The sequence below is a fragment of the Aspergillus affinis genome (genome assembly GCF_023601865.1).
Source record: "Aspergillus affinis strain CMG 70 chromosome Unknown NODE_62_length_193083_cov_87_906428, whole genome shotgun sequence".
NCBI lineage: Eukaryota > Fungi > Ascomycota > Eurotiomycetes > Eurotiales > Aspergillaceae > Aspergillus > Aspergillus affinis.
Genome location: NW_026515843.1, coordinates 100,963 through 117,857, shown reverse-complemented (window position 1 = coordinate 117,857; position 16,895 = coordinate 100,963). Strand labels below are relative to the sequence as shown.

Below are 16,895 nucleotides of genomic sequence, written 5' to 3'. Positions count from 1 at the left end.
CCCCGAGAGTTCCCACACCCAAATATTACCACACCCAAGTGTTTATAATAGTTTATTATAGCTGAACAATTAATGTATAGGAGAAACGACGAAATGATTTGCAAGGTTTATGGCCGGCTCCAATTGCGTCTTACTATCGTAGTTAAGTATCCTTTCGGTTTCTTTAAAGAGTACGCCGTAGGAACCCCCGGGCCTCGCAATCATTTTCTTTCAGGAAGCTCACGAGTCTCTCCAAACAAATGCCACAACGATTTTTCCTCGCCATGTCTTTTAAATTCTCTGCTCTGTTATTGGCTTTGATGGCCTCCGTCCAAGCCATTCAAGTCGCAAACTTGAATGTTTCTGAGAGTATTGCTAGCAAATACGGTTGTGACTCGACCTGCTACAAGAATTTTCAGGAAGGTCTAGCTGTGGATGCCGCTTCTTACGGCTCAATCTATGACACAACTTTCTATGAGACCGCTCATAACTTTTCCAACTCAGAGCCCGGCGATGCTCTTAAATTAGAGCCCATCAATGCCACTCTCCTCCACGATGTCCCGAAGGGTACAACTGCCTACAGGTTCCAATACGTTTCAAAGGATCTCGATGGCAAGAAGATTCCGGTTACCGGTTTCATCGCTTTCCCGTACGCCAGTAGGTTGAACGGCCATGTATACCCTGCAATCGCCTATGGTCACGGAACATCCGGTGTGTTTCGAGGTTGTGCACCATCGGCTATGCCAAGCTTGTATGAGTATGGCAGCTGGGCCGTTTTAGTTTCGCGTGGATATGCAGTCATTGCAACAGACTATGCCGGGCTCGGGAACAACTACACCGCACCTCAATACCAAGCTTCACCAGCACAGGCTCATGACTTGTACTACTCCTTTGCTGCAGCTCGAAAGCTATTTGGTCACGCGCTCACGACCGAGTGGATGAGTGTCGGCCATTCCCAAGGAGGCGGTGCAGCTTGGGCTCTTGCGGAGAGCTCTCTGCTGCAGAAAAACCCTCTGTCACTAGGCAAGTACCTTGGTACGGTTGCTCAGGCACCTGGAGTTCGAATGCAAGACATGGCCCTTGCTGCTATCCAGAGCACGTCTCCATCCGGTGATGCTTCGGCTCGTGGTGTTCTTGCAGAAGCTGGATGGCTCGCTCTCGGCTTGCGAAGCATTCTTCCTAAAGACCGTCAAACTTGGTTAGAGCCTCCTTTTCGGAAGCGTCTTGAGCTCGCGACACTCGCCCAAGCATGCTACGCCTCAATGAAATCATTAGTTGCGGACCTTGATGTTACCGACATGTTCAACATCTCAGACCCAAGCTTTCACTTTGCCTTGGAGAAAATGCAAAATATCACCGCCAGGGGCGAAGGCAAAAGTCCCCAGCCTGTCTTTATTGTACAGGGACTTTCCGACGTTTCGGTGCTTCCGCAAATGGTCGAGACCGCATACAATACCAGCTGTCAATCTGGAAATGAGATTCACTTACAAACGTATCCTGGAATCGACCATGACCCAGTGATTCCTGCTTCGGCTCCCAGTTTCCTCCAGTGGGTTGACGATCGTTTCGATGGCGTCAAGACAAACGGCCGATGCAGTTACAAGACGGTTCAACCATTTGACTCTATCAACATGTACGCTCCGAGCGACGCAGCTAACTAGAGGATCGCCTGTGTGCCTGCTAGAGGATTTAAAAAGAGCTGGAATAGGCGTACTTTTATGCAGTAAAGTTGATATTACAAGTTGAATGCTCAGGCCGGTAGGGCAGGGTGTTGTTTTGCTAGCTAGTTAGCTAGACCGTTTGGACAGCTTGTCTTCTTCAAATCAAGAATTCTCTATTGCTATCTCACTACCATCTACTAGATTTCAACTTAGAGTAAAAATGCTACGTTATATAGGCAACTCGAGAAATTGAGATTCAGCGAATGGCATAATTTAACAGGGATTGGGCCACGCAGGATACATCTGCGTCAACAAGCATCCTCGCAGGGAGGTGCTGCGAAAGAAGTCTGTCAGAGCTTCCGTGATCACGGCTATCGCTTCCAGGAGCTCAGCGATGTAAGACTTGAGCTCCCTCACAGCCAATGTGCCTCGTGACTGTAAATGCACCCAGTCATGCAAGACTTGACTCACCAAATTGTAAGATTCTAGCTGAACTTCGGTAGTGAACAACTTGTATTCACTTCATTCCTGCCTTTTTCGCGCCATCAATGGAAAATGGCATCTTTCATTCAAATGTAAAGTAAACAGAGGGGATGTGTGGGGACGCTGTTTCGATAGAATGTTTGTTATGGTGAGAGTTGGTGAGAGTGATATGAGGCTGGTGCAGGCCAGGAATCAAGCCGCACGATCGGAATTAATCCCCGCATTGTCTACACGAAAAACCAATTTGACTAAAAATCAACTTGCTGTTTTCTCATTGTACATATAGTCTCAGACAATCCCTCTGGTAAAATAATAATTAGTATCCCTTTGAACTGCAACATTGATTTGTTGCTGTCGATGTAGTGGAAAAAATGTCTTACCATCACTATAAAATTCAGCCAGCAACCATCGCGCAGATCTCTTGATTGTAGCCAGGACCCCGGTGATTTCCGTGCATATTATTCAGCCGCACTTCATCCATCACCACAATACCCTGGAGTCCTGAAGCCTGGTTTAGTCTTCTCTCTCTTGTCCCCAAAGGTCATGATGGAGCAGCATCACGGGAAGTGTTGGAGGACGAACTTTTATAGTCAAGAATTTGTTTAACCTCTGGTAGTGGGACTATGGTGCCAGTTGGGTTGCCCGGGGAAGTTAGGAAGACGACTTTAATATTAGCATCAGCCGCGATGGTGGCGCATATCTTCAAAAGTCAGCAATAGCTTCATTGATTACAAGGCCCGCTGTACCTGCTCGACGGGAAGCTGAAAATCATCCTGGGTAAAGTCTTGTCCACATTCATGGGCTCCGACCTCGTGAAGAGCAGCGCAAACTTTGTACAGCTCAAAGCAAGGGGGCGTTACAAGTATCTTGTCCCGAGAAGGTGTACACGTAACACGTATAATAAGGTCTAGAATATCAGAGGCTCCTGTTCCCAGGCACAGGTGACTGGAATCTGCCAAAGTTTAGTCTCTCCGTCGTTGCCATGGGTATTGGAGCAGGCGGAGGGGTAGTCTCACTTGGGAGCTGTCGCCATTGCACAATACGCTTCTTTAGGCCCTCCTGTGACGCTGACGGGTACCGATTCAAGCGGTCGATAGCCACATGAGACTGACTCTCTATAAGCCACCTGGGCAACAGAGACCAAGAGGCAACGCAGCTCTCCGCGGTGATCTCGTTGGCATCAAGGGCAATCGTCGGACGCGATTCTACCTCATCAGACGTGGATGTCACGTAATTGGGAAGGCAAGGACATTTTGCCGAATGGCGAAATCGAGAGAGAAATGGTTCGGCTGGATCTTTTCGGGCATAATAATTATCAATTAGTTCCAGGCGGTTACGGATATCCCGTGTATTCTCTTTGTTGAGGAGCTCGTGGATATCTATTCCGGTTCAAGAATTATTCTGACCACTCGCCCCCTCGAGTCATGGTTGGCATCCGTGGAGCGCACATTCTACGCCATTCTCAGCTGGAAGCGCTGGAAGCTCTTGGAGCTCATTGATCGTGTATGGGCCCCTACCCCAGGGTTTGCTTCGTGATCTCTTTGTTTGCTAACTACATACGCCCCCCAGCATTACATCAGCCTTTACATCCCACTTCTGCGATCTCCCCTATCCGCCCGGACCAACGGAAACTGGCAGGACACTAGTCGTTTGGCTGATGGCTATGCTGCCCATTATGACCTGGTATGCACCGCTGCACAGAGGCGAGGCCGCGAGGTGCTGGAATTCAAGGTCCAAGATGGTTGGGGGCCCCTGTGCAAGTTTCTCATTAAGGAAAAAGAGAAGCCAAATCATCCTTCCCCCATGTCAACGAGGGTGATTTCATTGCGAAAATCCATTATATTATTTTTTGGGTGCGGCAGGGACAGCTGCTCAAGCCGGGGCTGATTTGGGTTGTTCTCCCGTCAGCCGTAGCGATGGTAGGCCGGTGGTGGGTGGTACAGCTCTTAAATCAGTTGTATCTATGTCGTTCTTTTTTTTGTTTTTACATTAGGGTTCACCGAATGGAACTATTTTCGCAGCGAGCCACTGCATACTCCTTGTTTCAACAATATTGACGATGCCTTGCATCTTGGTAGAGCTTGTAAGCAACTAAATTCTATCTTTGATAATCTAGTTTCGCATGTCAATACCATCCAAATTATCATAATAAGTACTGTCTTCGAAATCCTCGGACATTTCACACACTTAAGCAAAGAAACCGAAAAAAAAAAAAACGCAGGAGAGATGAAACCAAGCAAAAACATTGTGAGAATCTTTGTTTCTTGGAAGAAACAGGACAACTCTTTCAGAGCTGCCTAAGCCCTATGTCGACTGCTTAAAGCTAGGAAAACACAGACACATCACATTTCCCATCAGTACCCTGCACGCCCAGTTCCTTCGTAGGATACACAAAGACCAGCGCATCGCATGAATCACCGTTCGAGTCCTTCTGTTCCGCGCACGCCTTCTCGAAGCGGGTGGTCAGATCATCCTCCTTCGATGCTGGAGTTTCCAAAAAACATTGCCTATCGCAAATAGTTCCTTTCATGCTGTCGCAAACAACCTTTCGCTTTTGGGCGTTCGTTTCTGGTATGTCAATACCTGTACACCAGGCACGAACATACCGTGTCGAATCAAGCGTGCTAGGATTGCAGACCATCCGCGCGTCACCTGCCTTCATCACGACGGCCCATTTGCCTCCTAGACAATTTTCGTCACATCCTTTGTTGGTGCGGCATTCTTGACCGGGGGTATATTTTGCGACAGCGGACGCAGCAAAAAGCGTGGTGACGGCGAAAAGCAGCTTCATAATGCTTTTGAATTGCACGAATCTAGGAGCTGAGGTTTAGTTCAATTAGTTGATATGTATGAATGCAGAAAGTGAAGCTTCAGAAGCTTATTCGAGTCGGGGGATAAATAGATATTTTACAAGTCAAGGAATAGGGCAAGATATTCGCTGTCTTGGAAGGACTGAACTTCTCGACGAGCGAGCGAGACCTCCCTATTTATAATGAGGAAGAGCGATCATTGTTGAAGAAATAAAGTAAGTTGCTTTTTCCTATGCCTGTTTTTTAGTCTTCTCGGATCGCTGATCAAGCTGAAATTTGGAATTGGTTTCAGCTCAGTATTTAGATAATGTGGAGGCAATAGACTTCGAGTAGAAATTGCTTTTTCGTGCCAGTGGTACCTCTTTCAATGGCGTCTTCTACGCCTGCTATACTTATCTTGCTTTTTCTACTCACATAATTCACTGAATTTTTTGCTCCTTTAACGGAAATGCTCCCCGCACATGTCTCTTGACTATCGATGTTGTGGCGAGCTGCTATACAGTACATAGTTTAGTGTTGTTTTTATTTGGCTACTGCATCTGTGGGTTTACGGCGTGCGAACACGAGGTTCAGCTTCATTCGGCGAAATACTTGTATAGTTTAGCGTTTCAATATATATATTTCGTCAGGCAAGTAGAGTTTCCATTGATTGATCACTAGTTGCCCGCGGCTGAATAGCTACACTAGCAGGTCAGCGCATACTAGGTTTTGACACCATAGTCGAAGTAGATAAAAGTGGCTTCGGGGCCCCTCTCAATATGATTCTGGACCGCTAATCAATTCGTACCCTAGACGGTGTAACAATTGTTCAAAAACAAGTTTCGACTCCTATTATATCGACCGAACTAATTGATTGGTATAGGTACTTGGATACAGACATACCCTGATCCTCTGATTGAAACACCTCTAGCAGCATTTCGTGAGGCAGTCTGCATTTGGTACTACATACAGCATCCTCTTTCCCAAGTTGGCTTTGGTTGGCTTCATCGCCACCCACTAGTGCATTAGAGCTGAAATCGTCACCTGGCCTACCACCCCTAAGACATGTTCAGTCTTCGATCTACCTGAGACTGAATAGCCCCTATGCACGCAGTATTTTTCATTCAGGTTTCTAGATGCTGCTCCTACATTCCTAAATAAGCACCGTAAGAATTAACTGCAATACTCCGCAGCGTACTCTGTGATCCGGGCAGTTGTGACTGTTAGTATCACCAGCTAGGTACCGTGTACACAGTGAAGTGAACAGTGTTATGCTTCCAAAGCGGTCACATAGGTGCCAAGACTTATTGATTGTTTGATTCTGGTACATTGTCCTCGAATATCAGCCCTGATAGGGCTTCCCGAGCTCCACAAACGGCCAACTCCCCACCTCACTTGTAGAAAAATAAACCAAGTAGAAAAAAGTAGAGGTCGTACCCGGGATCGAACCGGGATTACCGGAATCAGAATCCGATGTGCTAACCATTACACTATACAACCTTTCGTAGTTGGAGCACTTCGCTTATTTTGGCTAGATAATTCAATAATCATTTAGATCACCTGCAAACACACCTTCCATACCCAGAAGAACAGGAGGACCAGAATATCAAATGCCTTTGACTGCTAAACCACGAATAACCGCTTACTCTTGAAATAGCCCTGGCGCAAAGTAAGTACAGATACGTCGACGCTGGTAGTCTCGTGATTCATTTCACAATCGAAGCAACAATTTCTTCCACCCTTTCCCTAGGTACCTCGCGATTCAAAAGCCATCCAAAATGCCAAATGGTATCCTCCTGACATTTGATGGACTGCTTCAGGTGTGGCCATAGATTAAAGTGACCGTGCGGCATGCCAGGATAAGCATCGAATTTCACGTCAACCCCATTGTCTTTCAGAACCTTTCCATAGATAAGGCCGTCGTCACGGAGAATATCCAATCCGGCAATTTGAATATATGTCCGCGGAAGAGAAGAGAATGGCGCTGTCGAGTTGAAGGGCGAAAAGTCCTCGGACAAGAAATCCTGCTGGTAGAGAGCCTCGTATCCACCCATCGACTTTGAATCGAGACCTGGATTTCCAGGCGCGTTTGCGTTTTGCTCCCGAGATACCCACAGGTCCTTGTATTTCTCTGGTACGGTTTCCTCGCTCATGCAGACTGGTATACTGGCGACAACCCCGGTGATTGGCGGAGAGAGATTATCTTTCACGGAACGATGCGCTGCGACAATGGAAAGGTTACCGCCGGCTGACGCGCCGCCTATGACGAACCCTTTGGTCAAGTCCGCATCAAGTGTAGACGCGTTGGCAGCTATCCATTGCACACTATCCCAGATGTCATTTGGAGCAGTTGGGAACTTGTGCTCCGGTGCTAGGCGATACAAGGGCTGGACCACAGTAGCACCATACAGATGTGCGATCGTGCGGGCCCAGACAATTGACTGGATATTTGTGCCCATGACAAAACCTCCCCCGAATACAAGAACCACCACGGGGTTCCCTGAAGATGACTTGGCTGGCTTGACGATGTGAAGATTGCTTTGGTAACCATCGCGCATTTGAATGTCAATTGTAGTTTCCTGTGTATCGAATGTTGGACAGGAGTCGTATGCCGCCTTCTCCATTGCCAAAGCTATCTGGCGCGGTTGTCCAACGGGCTGTGAGAAGTCCAAGATAGGTGGTGGACTACGTTTTAGGACCTGGTTTGGCCGTAAGTGATTATTCAGGAAAGTGCTTTATGCTGACGTACTTCTTCGAGCTCCGGGTCAATTATGCCTAGCCTGAGGACATCTTCCTTGGTTTTATATTGATCCATTGCGGTCGATGAATGAAGGTGATTTGTGTTGTGGGTAGTGTGAGGCATTCGATTGACATGAATCTGGAACTGGACAATTCAGCTTCTCAATGCAGACTTAGGTAGGGCTTTTATAGGATGGTTAACTTTCTTCTAACCTTATGATTGATGATGAGTCATGTACAGTCATGATGATCTGTCGAATTGATCGATGCACGTTAATCTGCTGGAAACCTGCACAAGCATTATCTCTATAGTATGTGTCAAAATGAGCCATGGTCTTGGCATATCTGCCGCTCGGCTTGGCTCGGCTTGGCTCGGCTCGGCATATTCATCTTGCAATCAGATACTCTAGTTAAAAATGACCGTGGTATCTGAATTCGGGATTATTTGACCGCGTTCCCTTTCCTCTAGGAGCTGGATCATTTCATTGTATGCTCCTCAGAGCAAATTCCGGGATACCCAAATATTAAACCACGCCACGGTCAGTTTGTTATCTTGTCGCCTTATAACAGACCAAACAGTATAATAGTAGCAGTCAATTTACAAATGTATAAATCGAGAATGGTTCTATACAGCTTAACCATATTCTAACTAAATAATTTTTAGCCTCTCGGACTGGCACCTTAGGCTTAATATGATGACTTGTGCGAAATAGATGTAAATAGAGCAAGTTCGTGACAAGGCTCGGGGCTAGGATTATTGCCGTAGCTGCAATGGGCGTGATACGTGTCATGGGTGGGGCACAGGGGGCCTCAGCTCGCCGTGCGCAGAAAAAGAAAGAAAAAAAAAAAAAAGTTCAGCTTTGAACCACCAAAGACTGGTAGATGGTTTTTAGAATCCCAAGTGTATAAAGACGGGGTGAACGGATCTGACAAGACTCTCTTTTGTCCCGGAATTCCTGGGAGTGGAAAGACAATTATGACAGCAATTGTCATCGAAAACCTGCTGAAAGAATTTGAACAGGACTCATCTGTTGGAGTTGCTTATTTCTATTTTAGCTTTCGACAGCAGGAACGACAGAAGATCGATGATCTCCTTTTGAGCATCGCAAAACAGCTTCTGCGAAAGTCCCCTCAATTGCCCAAAGAGGTGAGAGGCTATTACGGAAAACACACCAAAAGAGAGACAGACACAACTTTCATACCATGAAATCTGCAACACCGTTTAGATCTCATTTAACTTATTTTGGAAATTCTTCCTTGTCATTGACGCTCTGGATGAATGCAGTTTCCCCGTTCGACCCGAGCTCTTATCGGAGGTTTCCAAAATACAGTTCGAGAAGGATCTCAGGGTGTTAGCAACATCGCGTCCAATTGGTGATATCATTGCGGGACTCAACCATGACAATACACTGACTATCCATGCCACTGATGAAGATGTGGAAATGTATCTCGATGGCAACATTACTAAAGTGCTACTAAACGCTAATATGGATATCAGGACGAGATCCGAGCCGGCATTGCACATTATGTTGGTGGAATATAAGTGAGCTTATAACGACTACCACCTACCATTGCTCTAATGAATCTAGGTTTTTACTTGCCCAGCTTTACCTGGAGTTCCTTCGATATAAGACGACAGAAAGGGACATAATGAACTCACTGAACCAGTTCCCAGAGCGAGGCCAAGGGACAAATGAACAGGATAAAAGAGCAATACTGTCTCAAGCCTATGAGCAAGCAGTGAGCAGGATAGAGGGCCAGCTTCCTGGGCATAAGAGCCTTGCAAAAAGAGTTCTTTGGATTACACATGCGAAAAGATATATCATTACAACTGAGCTCCACCATGGAACTCCAATAGCTGCTGCGAGTGCCCACGGGCATAGTGATTGTGTCAAATTTCTCATAAAGAACGGAGCTGATACAAAGAGCCGTGGTAGAGCTTATGGGAGTCCACTAAACTCCGCGTGTGGTGCAGGAGTTTCAGACCGTAGAAGATCTTCTGAAGGAAGATGTTGACACCACACACGTGAACAGTCTGCTCGGAACTGCCCTGCACGTGGCAGCTGGACGAAATCAGCTGAAGATAGCCCAGCTCCTTCTAAACCACAAGGTGGACGTCAATTGCCTCGGAGGTGTAGGGGGCACAGCACTCGAGGTGGCGTCATTTAGTGGAATTTTTGAAATGGTGAAGCTTTTGCTGGCAAATAAGGCTAATTTCCATATTCATGGCGGAATCTTCGATAATGCCTTGCAAGCAGCCGCCTATAAATGGCATCAAGACATTTTTCAGGTTCTATTGTCAAAGGGGGCTACTGTAAATTCACAACAGCTCATTTCAACAGAAAGTTAACATTACGGCATAGTGGACCCAGGTGATAAATTCACGCAAGCCGTGATCGACGGAAATATTGTGCCATTCTTGACGAGTCCACTTGCAGGGTCATGGCAGGCAGCTTCTTTCAGAGGATACACTGAAACCGCCAGACTTCTCATCCGAAAGGGTGCTGATAAGAATGGTCGATTTGGCATGCATGGGAGTGCTTTACAGGCTGCAGCATACCGGGGGCGCATTATCACGGCGAAGCTGCTCTTGGAAGAAAACGCTGACGTGAACCTAGGCGGTGGTCTCTACGGAAATACTCTACAAGCAGCTCTAGTTTGGACAAGAGATGAAGATGAAGATGAAGATGAGGACGACCATGATGGTGCTTTTTATGAGGATGTAATTGACGAGGATTGTCCTTATTGTGATAGCGAGGATGTAATTGATGAGAATGATGCTCATTGCGATGGCGAGGATGGCGAGAATGGCGAGAATGGCGAGGAAGATAAGGAGGACGACGAAAGTCGATATAACAAGGGTGGGACTAACGAGGCTGAGTATGAGGAAGATGAATGTGACGAGGTCGTAGATGACGAAGTTGAGGATGATGATAATGGATATGACTATGGCGAAGAGGAAAGCGAAGATACTAACCTTTGGAGGAGTATGGTGGAACTTCTTCTAGGCTTCGATGCTGATTTTAAATGCTAAAGGTCTCTTTATGATTGCCGTTCACGCGGACCTCATGACGGGCAATTTCCTTCTACTTTCCGAGCCAAAGTTGTACAACACAGCACATGACAATGGCACTTTGCATAGCATATTTTTCAGTGTCCTTCAAGCCGCCTGTCAGTGTAAAACTAGGGATATTACTCAGCTTCTGCTTGACCGTGGCGCGGATATCCACCGTTCTGGTGGCGTTTTCGGGACAGCACTGGCCGTAGCGGCCAGCCTGGGTGCTACGCAGGATCGTCGGCACGCCATGGATACTATGAAACTGTTGCTCGAACGAGGGGCAGATGTTAATGCTCGCGGGGGTGTATTCGACACTACACTTCAAGCATCCTCGATTCGTCGGGAGTCCTCAGGCTTAGTTGAACTTCTTATTCGACATGGAGCAGATGTTCGACTATCGGGTGGCATTTTCGGCAGTGCTCTACACGCTGCTGCATATTCAGGATGCTTGGAAACAGTGGCAATACTTGTCGAGAAAGGGGCGGATGTCAACCAACTTGGTGGAGTTTAAGGGAGGGTTATGTTGGCAGCATCATCTAGAGGCGCCGAAGATGTCATAAACTATCTTTTTGAGAGATATGCAGACCTTAGCATCCAAGGAGGTGTTTATCGCAACTCTGTAATTGCTGCTGCTGCCAATGGGAATATTGGGGTTTTCCGATTACTCCTAGACTCCGAACCAGTTGAGGGAACTGCCAGCGACAGTCAACTATTGTTGGCGTCTGCGAAAGGAAATTTGAAGGTCGTGAGGCAGCTGCTTCGCCAGGAAGCGGCCGCACATTTTCAGTCATTGAGTCATAGAAATCCTGAACATGCACAGTACAGAATGGAAAGCTTGTATGAGAAGATCGTGTCATTCCCTGCAGCTGACGCTCAACAGATCCAAAGTATTCAAGCGAAACTGTTCAGAATCAGGAAATACAGCAAGGATCGACATATGCAGTCGATCGGTTGAATGAGGGGGTGAAGATTCTATTAGTAAACCCACTTTCTGACCCCCTTTATCCTAGATACGTTCATACGCAGCTAGACAATGATCTCATTAGGTATGTGGGTATTGATGTGATTGCTGCAAGGAGACTCGTTTGATCCAATCAGCGTCTGAATACCTTTCACCTTTCCCCGCTTAGAAATATGTATGCCAACCATTCCTGATTCTAGGTAGCTGAACCCTTGGTCACACAGTTTACCTGTATGCATGTACATTTTGGGCTGGTGAAACGTGACCTCCGTGGTCTTGTGTTTTGGTTTAGTCTGGTCTTGACTGGCCTTCTATGCCTGCATGGGGTAAGGTGTCAGAGTCGGACTATCATGTGTTGATTAGAGGCCTCCTCCATTATCAGGATATGATGAAGCAACAGTACCCTTAAAATGGTAGTTGCATGTATTTTGGCATCTAGACTCGTGAGTAGATCTGTTTTGAAGATAACTATACAGTGATGGATCAACTCGCCTCGACGGGTTAGGTTACTATATTTGGATCAATCGTCAGTATTTTGGGTTTAGGTTGTAAATGCAAGGTATAAATGTCAAATTCCTTGCATATATCAACGGCGTCTGCTATTCTGTCTGCAAGATCATGACGTCGGTGACGAAGGCTGACAGCCATTGCGTCATGGCTTTGAAGACCATGTCAAGCACACAGCTCTTGCGTGGTGGAGAATCTCTGATTAATATAAATTTTTTTCATTGCTCGAGGTAGTGGAGTTCTTAAATGTCTGTCATTGGAAAATCGAATAGCCACTAGATCGGGAAAGAGGCATTTGTAGTATAAATAGTCCTTGAACAGCCATTGATACTTATGGCACAATACAAATCTTATAACACTCATTGAATCCCATAAGTCTATCCATTTATTGCATTAGAAAAGCAAAGCATGACAAACCTCGAAGACACCACCCACCAAGCCATCAGCTCTTACTTCGTCGGCCCTGGAGCGGAGAATCTCGACCACTTCAAGACGAATATCGACAATATCCTGACCGAATTAAAGAACACCAGAGAAGCCTACTTTCCGAGGTCACCGGTACGACTCACCCATTCTAAAGTCTTCGGCAATAAGAATGGCTAACCTTCCCCTTTCTGCTATCACAGAAATTCATCCCCGAAGACATCCGCAACACCGACGAATTCGTCCGCCTGACGAACAACTTCCGAAATGCGATCAAAAAGGCAGCTGAGCTGACGGGTAAGCATTCCGTCCCGTTCTGGTCCCCAAGATATGAAGCCCATATTGCGCCCGAACCTACCATGGTCTCTCTGCTGGGGTACTTTATGACTATGCTTTATAATCCGAATAATGTGACTACCGAGGCTAGTCCTTTCTCTACTGCTGCGGAGATATTGGTCGGCGAGCAGCTTTGTGAGTTTCTGGGGTATAATATCAATCAGATTCAGGATCTGCCCACTGGTTGGGGTCATATTACGTGTGATGGATCGGTTGCGAACTTGGAGTCTATCTGGGCTGGTAAGTGCTTTTCTCTTAGGTGTATGGAGGAAGGGGTGAAAGTATTGTTGGTTAAAGGCTGATTATTCTCCAGCTAGGAATTTGAAGTTCTATCCTCTCTCGCTGTACTTGGCTATCCAGGAAGGAGATCTGCATTTTCTGGCAGACATTTTCGAAGTTGAGACTTGCAGTGGAGCAATGAAGCAATTTACGAAGTTGACAACTTAGGAACTACTAAATCTCAAACCAAACACCATCCTAGATATACCCCAAGTGTTAAATGATAAGTGGGGGGTTTCATCTACATTTATTGAAAATGCTTTGGACAAATACAACATTCAGTCAATTGGAAAGACGGTTTTGGAACAGCGATTCAACATCCAAAAGCCTATCCGCTACATGCTGAGCAATACCCGACATTACTCGTGGCCTAAAGGCGGTGGTATGTCTTCTTGTCTTGTGATACTGATCAAATAAATCGGCCCGCTAATCTTCAATATAGCAATCATTGGCATCGGCTCGAAAAACATCCTCGGCATCAGAGTTGACAATGAGGCGCGTGTCGATCTAAGCGATCTCGTTGTAGAGCTGGAACAGAGCCTAGAAAACCAGCAAGCTGTTTATGCAGTAGTTGCCATTATGGGCTCGACCGAAGAAGGGGCCGTTGATCGACTGAGCGAAATCCTCAGGATCCGTCGACGGTTCCAACGAAAAGGCTTATCTTTTCTAATTCATGCCGATGCTGCATGGGGTGGATATTTTGCCAGTATGTTGCCTCGCAAGATCATGAGCCAGATGGCAAAGGCGGACCCGTTCGAAGGGGTCGAGACAACCGGGGATGGGTTTGTACCGGATCTTAGCTTGAAGGTGGACACACAAGAAGACTTGTTGGCGTTGAAGTGTGCCGATTCGATTACTATTGATCCACATAAAGCTGGGTATATTCCATACCCGGCTGGAAGTCTGGTGTATCGTGATGGGAGGATGAAAAATCTGGTAACATGGACGAGTCCTTTTATAGGACGAGGCTCTTCGACAAATATCGGTGTATGTGGTGTTGAAGGGAGGCAAGTCGCCTATGTTGGACTGATGGTTTACCACACGTATTGACAGCAAACAGCAAGCCTGGAGCAGCGGCCATGTCAACTTGGCTTTCCAACCAGTGCATTGGGCTCAACGAGAACGGATACGGAGCCCTTCTGAAAGAGGTTTCCTTCACAAGCACTCGGGTGAGTTCATCGGTACACCTACAGTATCTTACTAACCAGCCACCAGCTCGCCGCTCACTGGGCAGCAATGACCACTACCAGAGACTCCTTCGTCTGTGTTCCCCTCAACCGGCTCCCTGCAGAAATAAATGGTGGGGACGTGGAGGCACAGAAGAAGTTTATTCGTGACGAGATCCTGTCCAAGTCCAATGCCGAAATTGTGGCCAGCGATGCCGAGAAGCACACCATGACGCTGCTCCGAGCTATAGGATCAGATTTGAACATCAATGCCTTTGCAATTAATTGGCGGTATCCCGATGGAACTATCAACGATGATATCGAAGAGGCAAATTATTTAATGCTTCGTGTCGTCCAGCGGTTATCGATCAGCACGCCAATGATAAACCGACTGATGTTGGCTTCTATCTCACATCTACTGAGTTAAAGCACGAGAGGTATGGCACCTGCGCCGAGAACTTCATGGATCGGCTCGGCCTTGACGTTTGCACGCAAAATCTTATGGCGCTGAGCAACGCCGTCATGAGCCCATTTCCAACAGAGCATAACTTTATAGGAAAGTTGGTCAAGCAGTTTCAGAAGGTCGTGGAGGAAGAGGTCGAGGTATTGCTCAGTTAACATCCATAGACAGGCCCAAGGGCTAACAGGTGTCTGAATAGATCTGCCGACAACGAAACGCTTTTGGCCCCGCTGAACATAGCTTTGTCATGCAGGGTGCAGATGGGGTGTTCCTGGTGTATAAACCGTCCTTTCAAGAAGCGAAACACCGCCGTCAACTTATCCTTCGTGCCCGTCTCGGAAAAGACGATTTGAACAAGTACCTCAAAGTCAAAGGCTCCAGCGAGGCCGTCATTCTCAGGACATCAAACAAGACATGTCTTCAGTCATTACTGAACACGGTTAAGAGGAATATGCCAGCAATATTCGAGGGAAACCTATTCAATTCAGCGGGGTAAGTATCGTCATCATAATTAAGGCAGTACGGTGCTTACAGCTCCCAGAAAGCCAACCGGTCAAATTAAGGTGAATATTACCCAAATTATCAAGAACCGCTCACTGAGCTCCCGGAACCGCGACACGAAATACCCGAACACATTCATACCGTTCTATCTGTATGGCACGGGGACGCAGCGTCACATCTCACATATGCTGCTGAAGTCCCCCAACGTCGAGCTGTCTGCGGGCAACGTGAACCTCGACTTGGACGCCGAAATCGACAACAGTGAGCTTTCAAGAGGTGCTATCCTCTGTTTCACTAATGTCTACGAAGCACCTATGCAACCGTTCTCAGTTAGGAAGGGTGGACCGCCGCGCGGTTTCTTCTTTCGATCCGGTCAGAAGTTCCAGGTCAAGGTGTGGCGTGATTTGAAGAAGGCTGAGGAATCGGGACCGCGCCTTCTTCCTGATACTTTGAAGGACATGGGCCCCGAGCTTGCGGCGGGGACAATGGAATTGCGGGATGACGTTTATGTAGACTTGGAGGGTGTGAATAAGGATCCTTTCGACAGGTCGTCTGATGATGGAGAGGATGATCAATGGCGGGACTTGTTTCAGGAGATAAAGGATCAATTGGTGTCTTAGTGAGCCTGTTAGCATGGATATTGTCTGATTGTAAGAGCATATCGTAAGTAGAAGTTTCCTGTTAAGCAACTAAATCTACAAAATTCAAGAGATCATTTGGCAGCAAAAATTTTATTTCAGCGTTGAAGCGTGCAATTCATTGAGCAACCATAATCCAAGCGAAAGTAGGAATACAAAATAAGACATAAAATGAACATTGAATTCTCCATAGCTGCTGATCCCACAAGAAGCGCCAATTAGGTTACCCAAAGTTCCAAGTATCTATTGTAAGAGGGGAAGATTTTCCCTTGAACTCATAAATCCACATAAATCTAGTTTTAGCGTATCTGATACCAAGTGAAGAAATTTGATCTTGAGTCTTGGGCAATACCATCGAGATCTAACCGAGCGATTTCATGTCGCGCAACCTCTCCTGGAGGCATATTCACCGGGTATCCGCCCAGCTCGATTAATACTCTTGCAACACCGTCGTGGCCCTTGCTCACTGCTAATCTAATCAGGTGGTCACGATGTCCTTTCGTCAGAGCCGGGTGTCGTTTTCTAATATGATTCGGACTAGATATTCGTGGCCTTCGCTCACTGCTGTCCAAAGCATGGATTCACGTTCACAAGACGTCGGCGGTATTATGTCGATGCCGGTTCCTATCATGATTCGGACTAGATCTTCGTGGGTATATGCGGCTGCCTTCCATAATGCCAGCCAGAAAGGGTTCCTCAATTCGCTTGGGTCGCGGATCTCTTCGAGCGATTTTCGAGCGGTTGATGGGAGGCCGTGAGTTACTCCCCACCATAGGGCATTGTCCCCGTCCGAGCGGCACATATCAACATCGCGTCGGTATAGATATGAGTTGAGTAGCCCGTATAGGCGACGATTGACCTGGACGAAAGAATTGATATTCCAAGATTCTCCAAGTTCCTCAGCGATCAACAAAA

At 46.8% G+C, this 16,895-nt stretch overlaps 5 protein-coding genes across 5 annotated transcripts; 3 read left to right on the top strand and 2 right to left on the bottom strand.

Moving 5' to 3' along the window:
• Nucleotides 1-239: 239 nt before the first annotated feature.
• KD926_009045 (uncharacterized protein) lies at nucleotides 240-1,640 on the top strand (the record flags this gene model as incomplete). The annotated part of the gene is made up of 1 exon (XM_053101642.1): nucleotides 240-1,640. One exon carries the CDS (start codon nucleotides 240-242, stop codon nucleotides 1,638-1,640), a length of 1,401 nt encoding a protein of 466 aa, XP_052954808.1.
• A 2,806-nt stretch (nucleotides 1,641-4,446) lies between these two features.
• On the bottom strand, nucleotides 4,447-4,914 carry KD926_009044 (uncharacterized protein; the record flags this gene model as incomplete). The annotated part of the gene is made up of 1 exon (XM_053101641.1): nucleotides 4,447-4,914. One exon carries the CDS (start codon nucleotides 4,912-4,914, stop codon nucleotides 4,447-4,449), a length of 468 nt encoding a protein of 155 aa, XP_052954807.1.
• Nucleotides 4,915-6,618: 1,704 nt separating this feature from the next.
• KD926_009043 (alpha/beta hydrolase) lies at nucleotides 6,619-7,727 on the bottom strand (the record flags this gene model as incomplete). Its single annotated transcript, XM_053101640.1, has 2 exons — nucleotides 6,619-7,611; nucleotides 7,662-7,727. The coding sequence occupies 2 exons, from the start codon at nucleotides 7,725-7,727 to the stop codon at nucleotides 6,619-6,621; spliced, it is 1,059 nt and encodes a 352-aa protein (XP_052954806.1).
• Nucleotides 7,728-8,627: 900 nt separating this feature from the next.
• Nucleotides 8,628-11,220, top strand: KD926_009042 (ankyrin repeat domain-containing protein; the record flags this gene model as incomplete). Its single annotated transcript, XM_053101639.1, has 7 exons — nucleotides 8,628-8,798; nucleotides 8,878-9,095; nucleotides 9,150-9,194; nucleotides 9,241-9,391; nucleotides 9,627-9,996; nucleotides 10,090-10,638; nucleotides 10,688-11,220. 7 exons carry the CDS (start codon nucleotides 8,628-8,630, stop codon nucleotides 11,218-11,220), a joined length of 2,037 nt encoding a protein of 678 aa, XP_052954805.1.
• Nucleotides 11,221-12,585: 1,365 nt separating this feature from the next.
• Nucleotides 12,586-15,962, top strand: KD926_009041 (pyridoxal-dependent decarboxylase conserved domain protein; the record flags this gene model as incomplete). The annotated part of the gene is made up of 11 exons (XM_053101638.1): nucleotides 12,586-12,735; nucleotides 12,804-13,176; nucleotides 13,250-13,332; nucleotides 13,384-13,597; nucleotides 13,658-14,121; nucleotides 14,177-14,202; nucleotides 14,276-14,384; nucleotides 14,431-14,733; nucleotides 14,811-14,984; nucleotides 15,041-15,333; nucleotides 15,383-15,962. 11 exons carry the CDS (start codon nucleotides 12,586-12,588, stop codon nucleotides 15,960-15,962), a joined length of 2,769 nt encoding a protein of 922 aa, XP_052954804.1.
• Between the last annotated feature and the right edge of the window lie 933 nt (nucleotides 15,963-16,895).